The sequence below is a fragment of the Mchenga conophoros genome, linkage group LG16 (assembly GCF_057382185.1).
Source record: "Mchenga conophoros isolate Kocher_MC1m ecotype Shallow Benthic linkage group LG16, M_conophoros_male_GT1.1, whole genome shotgun sequence".
Lineage (NCBI taxonomy): Eukaryota > Metazoa > Chordata > Actinopteri > Cichliformes > Cichlidae > Mchenga > Mchenga conophoros.
Genome location: NC_140541.1, coordinates 22,450,942 through 22,465,622, shown reverse-complemented (window position 1 = coordinate 22,465,622; position 14,681 = coordinate 22,450,942). Strand labels below are relative to the sequence as shown.

General features: G+C 40.9%; 1 protein-coding gene across 3 annotated transcripts in view; it reads left to right on the top strand.

Moving 5' to 3' along the window:
• The window catches only part of osbpl6 (oxysterol binding protein-like 6), a 46,258-nt gene extending 32,192 nt beyond the window's left edge, over positions 1-14,066 (top strand). For all 3 annotated transcript variants that reach the window (XM_085248606.1, XM_085248607.1, XM_085248605.1), the window contains 12 exons: positions 2,347-2,454; positions 2,859-2,990; positions 3,791-3,878; positions 5,250-5,503; positions 5,753-5,890; positions 7,366-7,429; positions 7,634-7,712; positions 8,231-8,375; positions 8,621-8,765; positions 8,869-8,995; positions 9,171-9,293; positions 11,295-14,066. In XM_085248606.1, the coding sequence (XP_085104732.1) occupies positions 2,347-2,454; positions 2,859-2,990; positions 3,791-3,878; positions 5,250-5,503; positions 5,753-5,890; positions 7,366-7,429; positions 7,634-7,712; positions 8,231-8,375; positions 8,621-8,765; positions 8,869-8,995; positions 9,171-9,293; positions 11,295-11,406 (1,515 nt within the window). In that variant the 3' untranslated portion in view covers positions 11,407-14,066. The remainder of the gene's footprint in view (positions 1-2,346; positions 2,455-2,858; positions 2,991-3,790; positions 3,879-5,249; positions 5,504-5,752; positions 5,891-7,365; positions 7,430-7,633; positions 7,713-8,230; positions 8,376-8,620; positions 8,766-8,868; positions 8,996-9,170; positions 9,294-11,294) is intronic.
• The last annotated feature ends 615 nt before the right edge of the window (positions 14,067-14,681 follow it).

The following is a 14,681-nucleotide window of genomic DNA, read 5'->3' as shown; positions in this document are numbered from 1 at the left end:
AATACAGCTAAAAGGCAAAATGCAGGATTAATCTAGTGTTTGCTGCACTGCAGTGACAGTGTCTATAAGTACTATGTAGTTTTAATAATGTGTTATTAAAGCTCCCTCTAGTTTGGTCTCACCTGCTTTCGGCCATCTTGACAGAGTTTTTCTCTACGGCGACTTAGCTTTACTCGATTAGCGCCACTGTGAGAAGTCAGGAAGTCATAAATCTGGCAGCTGAAACTGGCTGGAGACCATTTAGAGCACCTGCATGTTTTAATGAAAGCCTCAGTATTTGCCACCAGTCTATCTACAGCGTATCACCAGAGGAGGCTGGAGGACATGTTGCCGATGTAATCTTTGGTGGTGATGTCTCTCTTCTCCTTCTATTTAGTCTTTGCCAATCTGTTTTCGTGCTACAAATGCAAACTGTGACGCTGTATCAACATCACAGTTAAAAAGAAAAATGATGTGTGGAGGTGAGAGCCCAGGCAAGTGAGCCGTGAACGTCCAATCATCTTTTCCCACATTAATTGGTGAGCGGGAGAAATGTGCAGTGCAGTTCATTAACTCTTCTCCTCAGGGCTGTCTCTCTACCACCGCGATTTAATTGGACTGTTCCTCTGCTAACAGTTGACATCATTTCAGTGAAATGTTTCACTCGCTGTTTTATCTCCGTTTCGTTCCTAATTGGATTCTTGTGTGACACGCTTGTCGCAGGATGGAGGTCAGGTTTGGTGGCAGAGCTCTGTGGGAGGTTGATAATCAGGAGTTGTGGTTGCTATAGTTACAGCTGCTGATGTCAGCTACTGTAATCCCTGCAGGATATAAGTGAGTGTTATTGCCATCTTAGTTTTATGTATTTAATATTTCCTTTGGCATACAGTAGGTACGTTTATACCTAAACCTACATTTTCTATTTCTTTTTTTTAAGTTTTGATCAAACATCTGCAGAAAGGAACAGCATTGCATTAACTTAATTACATTTTTGGCCACCTGATGAACGAGAGTCTAATACTTCCTCTCTTTTTGTCCCCATAAGGCTTTGAGGCTATTGTGTGGCTCTTAATCAGCTAAATACTTCACTCTGTCCACCAGCTAGTCGCTGTGACTCCTCTCCTCTTCTGCTGCTTCACAGTGGATTTATCACAACTATAAACTGCCCTCTTCAGTTGTAAAAATCTCTAAATATAGTCATGAGAACAAGTAAGAGAACAAGACAAACTGACAACATTTGGACCTCAGGAGTTAATATTGGCCTGCCCTTCATGTATGAGTATGTGAATAATGAATTAAACCTGTGGTGAGTGAACCATCACTGGACACTGGTCATGACCAGGTAAAGTAAACAAAACACACTACCTGGCCACTTTGGTGCAGCTTAACTTAACACAAATCTAACCAACCACCATGGCAGTAGACATCATTGGGATTACCTGCTGAAGTTCAAACTGAGCATTCGAATAGGGAAGAAAGATGATTTTGTGACTATGAACATGGCATGGTTGTTGGAATTTTCAGAAACTGATGATCTACTGGGATTTCCCCAAACAATCATCTTTAGGGTTTACAGAATATGGTCCAAAAAACAGAAAATACCCATTGAGTTCATTAGGTGAAAATTCCTTGTTCATGTAAAGAGTCAGACAGATACATCAAACTTGTAAGAAGATGGACTGGAGCAGCAGGAGACCACTTCTCTCAGCTAAAAACAGGAAACCGAGGCTTCATTTCACAGGTGGCTCATCAAAATCGGACAACAGAGTGCACTCAAATGGCCTCCGCAGTGACCTGATGTCAGTCCAATATAGCACCTTTGGGATGTAGTGAAAACGGGTGATTCTCATCATGGATGTACAAGCTCTTGATATGGACTACAATCTCTGAGGCATACTTTTAGTACGTGGTTTTATGAAGAATTAAGGCACTTCTAAAGGCCCACTGGTTTCAAATCTAGCACTAGCAAAGTGTGTCTAAAAAAGTGTCAAGTGATTGTAGAGCTGAATATTGCTGCAAAGTTGTTAAGCACAGAACATTCACCTGAGATACTGGGATGCAAATCCCAGTCAAAACCTATCATTGACATATTTTCGCCCCTTTGAAGCATGCATATGCTCTTGGTCACAGTAAATGCTTTTTATAGATATTCTAACTTTAAAGAAAACTTTTTAAAATCTTGTGACTTTTTAAAATCTGTGGCAAAACAAGAAAATAATCAGTCAAATTGTTCTTTTTTTTTTACAGAAAAAGCAGGATGCAAATAATTGTTTTCTTTATGAAGGACTGAGCCAATTCTTTTTATCTTTTTTTACTTCAAAGTTTCGTGTGAGATTTGAATGTCAGAAAGCATTTTTTATTCTTCAGGCCCTGTCGCAAAATGCAGAACTTCGAACTCGACTCAACCGCATCCACTCTGAGTCTGTCCTGACTGAGCAAGTTGTGAGTGTGAACATCATCTCCACACCTGATGAGGTAGCTCACTGTCTATCACTGACAAATCTCATTGCTTACCCTGATATTGATAAAGCTACAGCTTCGGAGGCTCGCCAGGTAGTCGATGTATTTGCTTCCTGCATTTGTCAGTTGGCTTATTGATTCTCGCTCCTATAGACTGATGGCCTTTCCAGTACAGCCTGGCAGGTGAGCTTCAGAAATCATTATTCTATGCAGGACCTGACATCAAGGTTAATGGAAAAACTGACTAATTAGAAACGGATGGGAGGTTGCCTTTTGGCAAGGAGACACATGCTGCAATATGAGCACTGTGTTGTCTTCTGGTTCTGTTTGTCTTCGTTCAGGTCAGTTTTGGTTCTTCAACCTGTCATCATAGCAAGAAATAGTGAACGCCTCCTGCATTTGCTTGTGTTTGCCTGCAGGCCGGGGAACAGATGGGGATCCCTCTGACTCAGCAGGCCTCTAATGAGAGCCGACTCTCCATGTCAGAATCTGTCTCTGAGTTTTTTGATGCCCAGGAAGTGCTTCTGTCAGCCAGCTCGTCAGAGAACGAGGTACAGCGGGGCGGATGAAGAAGCGGAGTGGATGTGGTGATGGATGTGGATTTAGTAAGGTTAAACTATACTGCTGCTGTAAAGTCAGTGAAAAACATCAGCGTGATGCCTGTGTGTGTGTGGAGACAGATTTAGTCAGTAATTAATGCAAAAGTCACGAAGAGCAGAGATGGAGTGTAAAAGAAACGTAAACACAGGAGGGCTCCTTCGCATCTGCCCGAGGCCTAATCCCCGAGTCATGCCTAAGAATCAAAATGATCCTCTTCCACTTTATGCTTTGTTAAAAAGCATCAAGTGGAGGAGGATGTTCGGTCCATCACTCAAATCAACCATTTCTGCCTCCTTCCCTTTTTAACGGCTGTGAACATTCTGCTCCAAATATACTGTGTATGGCCCCTGAAGACCCATCAAGCATTGTAGCTCCCCAGGCATGCATTGAGCCATGCTGAAGGATTACTGAGCGTGGAAATTCATCATCCCCCCTGGCCTGTAGCTCTAACGGCAAGCCTTTTCGCTCTTTTTTTTGTCACATAAACTGGAAAAGCAGCTTTCACCCAAAGTGGCTACAACATGGCCCTTTCAAATGTGACCTTATTTTGTTTGCTATATATAAAGTATGAATACTGCAGTGTCTTGACTCATGATTACTGCAGTGGGACAGATAGCCGGCATGCTGCTGCAGTTTGTTAGCCAATGGCAAACTGCAGTGCACGCGTGTGTGTGAGTGTGAGGCTGTTCTGATCTGTTCGTGTTGTACTACTGCACTGCCTCACTCCCCTGTGTACCTGTTCCCCTCACAGGGTTCAGACGATGAGTCATATGTCAGTGATGTGAGCGATAACATTTCCGAGGACAACGCCAGCGTGACTGATAACGTCTCCAGACAAAGTAGGTCCAATTCTGCGCCGTCACGAGCAACCGTTGTTTGTACCAGAACAAAAGGACATGAGAAATTAATAAAGGAGGGGGAGATCCCACTCAGTCCGTCAGCCGTGCTGCTTCTACAATAACGTCACATTCCCACGCAAAGACACACACTTTGCAAATTCATTTATCAGTGCTGCAAAAGCAGTTGACTTTGCTATGTTGCCAAGGGCAACAGAAAGGGGGGAAAAAAACTACTCAGGCTCCCGCTAGTCTGAAAGTTTTGGAAATGAGCTAGAATTGGTGTTATTTTCTCATGGTGAGTAGTTATCTTCCAGTAAAGCGTCCACTGTCACCAGCACTTCAGGATTAGCAAAGGTAGATGTCACAGTCGGTGGAGATTTATTTATAATCTACGTTATCTAGGTCACAGAGGAGCGTGACATCATCTGCAGGGTTACAAATTGAGTGTAAGAGCTTATGACACTACCTGAACACACTGTATCAGCATCTATATATGTAAATCTAGGAAGGAATCCAATGATGTGACCACTATTCTTTTAAACTTCTTTAAAATCAACAAACATACATACAGAGATTTCTTTATTCATTACAAGGAAAAAATATTGCTTAAAAGCTAAATTAAAGATGACCTATTGTGCTAATTTATGACCCCATATTTTTAATGTTGGACACGACTACTTTGCATGATTCACAGCGAAGAGTAAACCTTGTTTACCTTACGCTGGGTCAAGTTCACAAGTATCTATAGCAAACCGTTTTAGTCAACTTTCTTCTGATTGGCTGCTCCTCATAAATCTGTGGTTTTTAGCAGGCAGGTGGGTGCGTTTGTGTTCTCGCAGCCAGATCTATGTGCCTGAGACGATCGCGTCTTTGACATTGCCCGGATCCAAAAGAGGAAAAAGCAGCTTGAAACCAAATGTTTATAAGAATCTTAACCCTGAGCTTTTGGCTCACAAGGATTACTTGTACATTCACTGACATCATTGTTTCAGACTTTGTGTAATATGACCATCTATCACTGTAACAGCACAACTACTGGTGAAGTACAAGAGTCGTTTCAGTGTATTTGATGTTGCAGCTAAACCTGAACTAATACCATGTCCTCACTACTTAAATTACAAAGTCGGCATATATTAAACAAACTAAGAAAAAATAAGAAAAGTTTTTTCCTAGAATATTAAAAAAAAAAACATCCTGCTGCATTTTACACAAAGACTTGCAACACGACCAAAAAATGCTTTTTTTAAAATTCTTTGTTATAATTATACTTAATTAGGCGTTTCTAGGACTAGCATAGCCTGTTGCAGATAATTACACCAGATGGATGTTGTAATAATGATTCCTTTTTTTCATTATTTATCTTTTTTTCAGTGGCCAACGGAGACTTTGCTGGCAGCGCCTTTCGTAATGGGCGGCGCAGCTGCTTGTCGGCACCCTGTCCTGACACCAGCAACATCAACCTCTGGAACATCTTGCGAAACAACATCGGCAAAGACCTGTCCAAAGTGTCCATGCCTGTGGAGCTCAACGAGCCCCTCAACACCCTGCAGCGCATGTGTGAAGAGCTGGAGTACAGCGAGCTGCTGGATAAGGCTGCTGAGACCGAGGATCCTTTTGAGCGCATGGTAAAGAAGTCGCCGGAGCTTATGAAATGAACTGTTAATCAGTTTCCAGTGTGGTGATTCATTAATTCATTAATGTGTGATGTCACACTGCAAGCCACAAGCTAACATATATGCCTGTGATGTGCTGCCTCCTGTCCTTTGGATAACATTTGAATGACAGATTCTGTTGTTTAGTTTATTCGTGACAAAGCCTGTTATGAGGAGCCTGTAAATCCACTCTGTGTTTATGCTCTTATGACTCTCGTTCAGGTTCTCGTCGCTGCTTTTGCTGTCTCAGGCTACTCATCCACTTACTACAGAGCAGGTAGCAAGCCATTCAACCCGCTACTCGGAGAGACTTACGAATGTATTCGGGAAGACAAGGGCTTCTGTTTTTTCTCTGAGCAGGTAAGCACCTGCTCACACAGTTCAAAATGAGTCAATTTTAAGCAATAAGAAGGCATTTATAGAGTAGCTCATTTTTTTCCTGAGGAGGTCTCATTATGTTGGAGAGGTCTAAAAAGCTCGGTGGAGCTTTCCTTGGAGTGCTTCGGTTTAACCGCAAGGTCTGTGCCTTTGTTTTTGTGTGTGGCCGCCTCAAAGAACTCGGTTTTATCTAATTTGCAAGAAAGCCCAGTGCTTCACTGTGCTCTTATCTGGAAGAAGACGAAACATAGTAGGAGATATTAAAAAAAAGAAATCAGGTTGAGTTTCTATAAATGCTGTCACATGTTTGCTCCAGAGGTTAGATTAGCTGAAAACTGAAGCAGTGTTGCAAAGTGCTTCTAAGAAACACAGAGTAAAAGAAATGGAAGGAAATTATTTTAAAGAATGTTTATATATATGAATTAAAATAAGACTCAAGTGCAACATCAAAATAACATCAAAATGGCTTGTGACAAATATGAGGCAAGCGCTGCTCTCCGAACGGCGACCGTCTTTTGTCTTTAAGCGTGCGATGGGAACAGTAAACAGTTTCTGCCCAAGGATCTGAGGCTGTGCACTGGTTTGCATACAGGAACAACAGTTTCAGTATATATTCTGGGGCCAGGACACGAAGGGCCTTAACAGTAATAAGTAAAATCTTAATATCAGTTCTAAAAGAAATGGGCATCCAGTGTAGTCATTAAGACTGGTGTAATATAACCAGTTTTCTTGCTTCTTATGAGAAGGCTTCTTATCGATACCGATTACAATCCATTACAATAATCAAACTGAAATTAAGCATAAATCATAATTCTGTTGTTGGCTGAACTACTTTAATAACGACGGAAAATCAGTGGGTTACACTTCAGTTCAATGTATTTCAACACTGGGACAGCTGGGAGGTTATCCCAGCTGTCAGAGGTGTGAGACTGAGCAGGTTGCCCGTCCAACACAGGACTAACACAACACTGTAGCATTTCTGCGTGTGCATGCATGGGTTCTGTCCAGATAGTCTGGCCTCTTTCGCACAGTCCAAACACATGTGTGTGTGGGCTCTCAAACATTACACTGGAAGATCTTTCCTCAAAGTCTCAGAGTTAAATCTGTAAATACAAGGGTTCATCACCAACCTGACACAGAAAGATATAAGCTGTTGGGCTTCCTGCAAGATCAGGGAGTTTCATGCTTGGTCTTTTGATTTCCCTGGGGAAAATATTCCCAGACACCAGGCGTAAGTAATTCCAGTGTCTAGCAGGAGAGTGCAAGTTCAGCATTCAGAATAAATTTACAGTGAAAAAAAAAATCACAATTTCTGTGAACCAAAACTGTCAAACGAATATTATAGACAAAATTAAAATCGTCACAATAAATGTGTAATTAAGAGTAGTGGCTGTATATGATGTGCTATCTAAACGACAGCTGCCAGACTCTTTTTTTTATTTGATCTTTTCTCGAAGGTGAGCCACCACCCTCCCGTCTCCGCCTGCCACTGTGAGTCTAAGAACTTCACCTTCTGGCAAGGTATGTTACCTGTCTAATTAGTTAGGGATTTTCCTCACAGGAGATATGGCTTAGTGTAGACCAGCCAGCAGGACTCAATTAGCCTTTTTAATAACCAGCGGAAATTGTACAGAGTAAACATAAATGTTATTTGGTATGATTTTAGACAAAATGTTTAAAAAAATTTTTATTTTAATGGGATATTTTTGTTGTTTTTCTTTCCAGATGTGAGATGGAAAAACAAGTTCTGGGGAAAATCAATGGAAATTTTACCAATCGGGAGTGTAAATCTCATGATACCCAGGTAACCTTCACCCAGCTGGTGTGCATGGTAATTGAACATGAAGGCGCAGAGTTTGGTTGGTTTTAATGCTTCATGTCACTGGGATTATGTTAATCGCCAGGTTTCTGCTTTTAATTGCCTTCATGGAAATATCGAGATTTTAATGATGACTGAGAAATGCAGGCTTGTGTTAAATCAACAGAAATTAACAACAAAAACTTTATTAGTTCTGTCAAAGCTGTTAAAAACACCTAAGAGCCCCAGAAAAATCCAGCATCCTCAGAGTTAATCATTTAAGCTCCCCTTGCTCTAAAGCCAGATTTGTTTTGATTGGCTTGATTGGATTTATCACAAGAATCTACTGTATGGATCAACCCACAAATAATAACCTCTTTGGGGTATGATTAAAGTGACAACCTCACAGAAGTCGAAAAGCACTGAGGTTACACAGAAAATGAACATAGCTGTATCACCTACTTTAATAATCTAGCCTTTTTACACCTGCAGTACCTGAAGCTGTTTTTATTGTGGCTTTCTAGGTTTGGTGATCAATACGAATGGAATAAAGTTACCACCTGTGTACACAACATCCTCAGTGGACGGCGGTGGATTGAACACTACGGGGAGATTACCATCAGAAACATAAAGAGCAGTGCTTGCCTCTGCAAACTTACCTTTGTCAAGGTGAAAAATAATTGAGATGATTTGGGTAGCTTCTTGCTTCTTTGTTGTCTTCTCCTCAACCAGTTGTATGGCAATGGCTGCCTCTTCCTGAATGAGAAGTCTCTTCCTGTTAAAAGGGAGTTCTTCCTCCTCACAATTTTCCAGATGTTTATAATGAACCGTTTGGGGTTTCCCTCTAATGCTCTAGGCTGGTTTAGTTTTATATATAACTTGAAAAAGCTAACAGTGAAGTTTATGTTTTTTAGGGAAACTACTGGAGTTCAAATGTGAATGAAGTTCAAGGATTTGTGATGGATCAGGAAGGAAAAGTGATCCACAGGCTTTTTGGAAAATGGCACGAGGGTGTTTATTGTGGTGTCCCACCTTCTGCTAAATGCATCTGGAGGCCAGGTAAGAATCAGTTCTCGCTTCACTCTCACAGCGGGACTTCACTCAGGACTAGCTGTACAAAGCTTTAAAGCTAAAAGGGGACTTTGTTGGCTTTCCTCCCCAGGCTCCATGCCCACAGACTATGAGCTTTACTACGGCTTCACCAGGTTTGCCATTGAACTAAATGAGCTTTGTCCTGAGTTAAAAGATGCCTTGCCGCGGACGGATGCCAGATTCAGACCTGATCAAAGGTACAACATCACATCTGCACCTGGCACTACGAGCTGCTAACGCTGCATATTTTTGCAGCAACTGAGTAAAAAAAGTGTGACTGATTTCTTCCGGTCTGGCTGCAATTTCATTGAAGTCAGTCTGCTGGTAGTAGTTTTTCTCCTCATGTTTACAAATTCTCATCCTTTCATTTAGGTATCTGGAAGAAGGTAACTTGGAAATGGCGTCATCAGAGAAGCAGCGTATTGAGGACATGCAGAGGGTCAGGAGGAAGTGGAACGATGAGAACAACATCAAACACGAGCCACGCTTCTTTAAGTAAGGATGCACAAAGCAGCAGCCAGATGTGCATTATTCACCTTGTAGAATGCGTCGCTTTGTTTTTTTATTTCGTTTCATGTTCGGTTTTGTCTTTCATTGGCTTTGATTGGCTCCATTCAGACAGCCTACTACACACATCTCAGTGTTGAAATGAGGAAAATATCTGGACTGATTAAGTACATTAGAATGAAAAAGATCTCATATTTTGGAAGAATACGGGTAAAAAGAGAAGAAGCTGCTATGAAGCTGATTTGATTGGGGAGCTCTTGCTCACTAGCAAGACCTTGTCTTATTCTCCTGAGGTAGCTGATCAAAACATTAAGCCAGACACATCACCTTATTAGGCAGTAATTGCTGACATCAGAAGTGGAGAGAAGCCGTGTTACACAAGATGAGAAAGAACCGGAGTGTAGATAACCACGTAGTTATGGGCAGTCTACAAGTACTAGTCTTTGTCTGTGTTGTGTTGTAATCACATGGCATTGTGTTGCCATGCGATTACATGTGAGAACATTTTGTAACCAAGTGCAATAGAACAATCAAATGTTGTACAGACGCATTCATTTGCTCCTCTATTGCAATAATTTGATCAATATTTGTAAGAGAGGATGTGACTGCGGCTGTGTCAGCATTTTTCCCATTTTTAGGATGTTTAGCAGCTCAACGTTTGCATGGAAAACTCAACATTAACATTATTCACATTCTTTGCAAATAATCAAATGAAGCACAATTTGGTGTCTGTAGGGAGATTTATAGATGAACATGAAAATCTGGGTTAAAATGCATTGTTTTAAAAAATTATGTATGTTTATTATTATGTATTGTCATTCTTATTTTAACTGGCATTGTGTTATAAAATGGGTTGTACAACTACAAAAATGTGAACACGACAACACTTCAATTCAAATTAGTCTATAAATCTCCCGGTGAACAGATACACTTCCTCAGAGATTTTCGTCCATATTGATATGATAGTTCCAATTTCACTGCATCCCAAAGGTGCTTTGTTGGAATGAGGTCTGGTGGCTGTGGAGCCCATTTACAGTGAACTCACTGTTGAGTTCAGAAAACCAGTTTGAGATGATTTGAGCTTTGTGACATGGTGTGTTATCCTGCTGCAAGCAACCATCAAAAGATGGGTACACTGTGGTCATAAAGGGATGGACATGATAAGCAACAATACTCAGGTAGGTTGTAGTTTTTACATGATGTTCAGCTCGTTCTAAGGGGACCCAAAGTTTATCGGGAAAATATCCCCCACAATATTACACCACCAGCCTGAACTACTGATGCAAGGCAGGATAGATCCATGCTTTCATGTGGTTTATGGCAGATTTTGTCCCTGCTATCTGAATGTCACAGCAGAAATCGAGACAAATTACATTTTCAGTGTTCTGATTGTACAGATGTATACTTTTGGTGAGCTCTTAGCTGACAGCTGTGGTACCTTCTGTGGTCTTCTTAACATGAACAATACAAAAACATGGATCCATCTTCCCTTGTATCAGCATTTCAGGCTGGTGGTGGTGTAATGGTGTGTTTGACCCTTTGATACCAACTCAGTATTGTTTAAAGACTACCTGATATTGTTGCTTAGCATGTGTATAACTTTATATCCACAGTGTACTCATCTTCTGACTGGTTTTTCTGAACTTGACAATGAGTTCACTGAGCTCAAATAGCCACAGTCACCACATCTCAATCCAGAAGAGCACCTTTAGGATGTGGTGGAAATTGTTAGGTGGAGATTGTCAACATGGATGTTGCAACTGTGCAATGCTGTCGTGTCAATATGAACCAAAATCTTGAGGAATGTTTTCAGCACCGTGTTGAATCTGTGCTATGAAGACTTCAGACATTTCTGAACTCAAAGGAGGATCCAACCCAGTATTAGGTGGTGTATCTAATAAAGTGTCTGCTGAGTGTATGTAGGGAATAGTGTATTTCTCCCCATTGCCTTTAGGTTTACAACTTCCACTTTTGTCTTTGTCCTTCCAGGAAAGTGGTTGATGCCAATCACAGGGAGAGATGGGTCTCCAACAACATGTACTGGGAGCTCCGCAAAAACCCCGGCTTCATTAACATGGAATCTACAGTGACTCTATGGTAGCACATGGATCTGTGTTTCCATCATCACAGACGAGGAGGCTGTTACCTACGCACAATAAGGTGTTAAGAGAAACGCGACGATGATGAAACATCTTTGTGCATGGATACGAATGACTGCTGAGCTGAGGGAAGGCCCGACGCCCAGCGACCCTGTGGAGGGTCACCCATCCATGGAAACATACCCTAGGATCACCTTCATTGTGCTTGTCGAAGCTGGGTCTCACCGCGCCTATGTAGATGTTTCCTCAGCTCTGTTGACTTCCCAGTATGTCCTTGCCTTAAAAAGACACCTGTACAAGTCACACGATTAGGCGCCTTTAAGTTGAAGCCATTTAATTTCCAACAGCAGTTTGGGTAGACTAGTCTATGAAGTAGACATTTTGATTACCTACAGATTACCTATGATAACATTGCATGTGTAGAGAGCAGCTTTCACTGGTACAAAGCCGTATTTACTATATCATCAGTTATTGTAGAAAAAAAAATAGGTATTTTTATAAAAAATATCTCGGACTCCGAATTTAGTGAAAGAGAATTATGTGAATTGGCAGATTTTATTTATTTTTGCCTTTTAATACTGTCGACTCTGTCGGATGGCAGCACTCTCTCCCGGGAAACAACTCATTTGAAATTAATGTCGACCGCTGTGGAGGAAGTACGGGGCTCTACAAACGCCGTTTTAATGAGTAACTGAGCTGAACATGTGCTGGGAGGTGAGGTGTGATTTAAACGCGAGGCGTTTCGGCCCTGTGGACTGTCAACACTGATCTGTCGTGACACAGTGCAAACGGAAGGACGATCTTCACCTCAGCAGCCCCAGTGTCTAATAATAACCATTCTTACACAAAACCAACTCGTGTGAATCACACAGTTACATAAATGCATACATAACTCTCTCCACTCTGTTCCCGAATGTGAGAGTTTCATTCAAATAATGGGCGCGTACACGTCCGAGTCACGAGTATAAGAAAAGATTTGTACAGGTTGCAGCGTTCTCTCAGATCCTTGGGATTTTTGTAGTACTTCATTTATTAACGAAACGTGAATAGCAGAGTCACATATTTCCATAAAACAGCCGCAGCTTGAAGATGTAATTATTTTGAATTAATAAATGAGTAATTTTCCATCAGAGTCTTGTTACAGTTTACAAAAAACCCAAAGAGATTTTTTTTAAATCATCTTTATTCTGATTAACAACCAAAAAGAATCATTTACAAAGATATAGAGCAAAAAAAGTACTAACTGTATTCATTTATAAATCTGTTACCAGCAGATATTTGGTATTTTTCTTGATATATTACTCAAACCATCTATAATTTATCTTATCATTAATTGATTAAGGAATGATTTAATCTCGCCGTGACTCAATCACCAAACCGCATGCAGTCGTAGTTCATTATGAAACACCAGAGACACCTACAGGTCGTCCTGTAAAAATGAAAGAAGCCAGATTTTCAGATGGATACTGTAAAAACATTAAAACGTCTCAATGTGTCTGATTCCCCAGAGAATTTACTGCTATGCTGTGGGCTTCTTCAAAGCACCAGGTTGAAGTTTAGCTTTAAAATCTTGCCTAGTCTCCTCTTTTTTTGTTTTACAGCTAAAGAAAAAAATAAAAGGGGGCGCCTTTAAAATCAACCCGAACACACGCGAATAGTTCTTAAAGCTGAATCTCTTTGTTCACAGCTGCAGGGCGAGGAGGGGAAAGGTGAATATAAATATGTAGAGCGAAAACTGTTTAAGGCAAATCCATCATGTGTGCACTGATCACACCGTAGATTAACAAACCAAAAAGTTAGAACTGCTTTGCATCCATGTAGTTTAAAAGATAAAAAACAACAAGATGCGCGTGGATATAGTTTTATTTTTCCCTGATCACGAACTTAATGCTACAACTCAGCAGCGTCGGTTTCACTTGCTGTGCCTTAATGCATTTATCAATGCCTCACAAACACACAACAGATGAGAATACCCGAGCCAAGAAGAAGGTATGCCATTCACAAGTCAAACGCCGCACATTCTCCATAGTCCGCCTGCCTACAGATGATTAAGTACACTGAGCATTTAGCCGAGGACGGAATACATTAAGGGAAATTTCTTTGACATTAGAGGAGTAGAAAAGTTTTAACTGTATAACGCTTGCAGTGTCTAAAAGTGTTCTGCACTGCTCTGCTACCCCAACATGTAACTGATTCATTTTTGGTGATCACAATAAATGCAGCACATTTAGGGGGGGAAGGGAAAAAAAGTGGGGGCACTACTGCAGCAGCTGATTTCTTTTCCCTCCTACATCAGTAGCTGTGGAGGTAGGGCCAGTGCTTTGTGTAGTGTTTGGTATCACAGAGTCAGAATGTAGTGGAGAAAAAAAAGAGAGAAAATCCTCCAGCTTTCTTCATCCATTTTCTACCTGCATGTCTAGAGCTTGCCAATGAATGTTGCAGATGCCTTATAAAAAAAGGTTTATGGTTTCTGAATTGGACACTTTTTTTTTTGTCGACTGACATGTATCATGAAGCACTATGTCAGCTCAGTTTGGATCAAATCTATTTCCTGATGGGTACCTTCTAAAGTGCAATTTTAACAAAGTACATATCTTTCCATGAACACTGTACACTGCTGCTACATAGTGCTTGTTCTAATAAAACTGCAAAACTCAAGGGATGAAGTTCTGTGGTTTGTGTTTTTTAAAAAGGTAAGTGTTCTTGTACTCTGATATTTATGTTTCATTTTCATAAGCTGTCCAATGGTCCGATTCTGGCTCCCGGGCCTTATGTTTGACACCCCTGGTTTTCTTTAATAACAGAAATTGGAGCTCCCACAGCACACCTTGGTAAGCATAGAAACACATATGACGCAGTAGTGATATCCACTATTTTTTAAGGCTAGTACCTATGTTTTAAGTTGCTGGGGAAAAAAACACAAACACACAAGCAACAGAGAACCCAATGACAAGGACTTCTTTGCTAGGTGCTCCTGTTAATCTGCACAGCAACACAAATATCAAATCATCCAATCACACAGCAGTGACTTAGTACATTTAGACATATAGACATGATCAAGTTGACCTGCTGAGGTTCAACCAGAGCAACAGAATGGCGAGGAAGGGTGATTTAAGTGACTTTGAATATGTATGACAGGCTGGTCTGGCAACTTCAGAAAGTGCTGATCTATTGGGATTTACCCAAACGACAGAGAATGGTTTGAAAGGTGAAAATGTCCAGTGACTGCCTTGTTGCCAGACGAGAGAGTGACCAGATTACTTCAAGCTGACAGGAA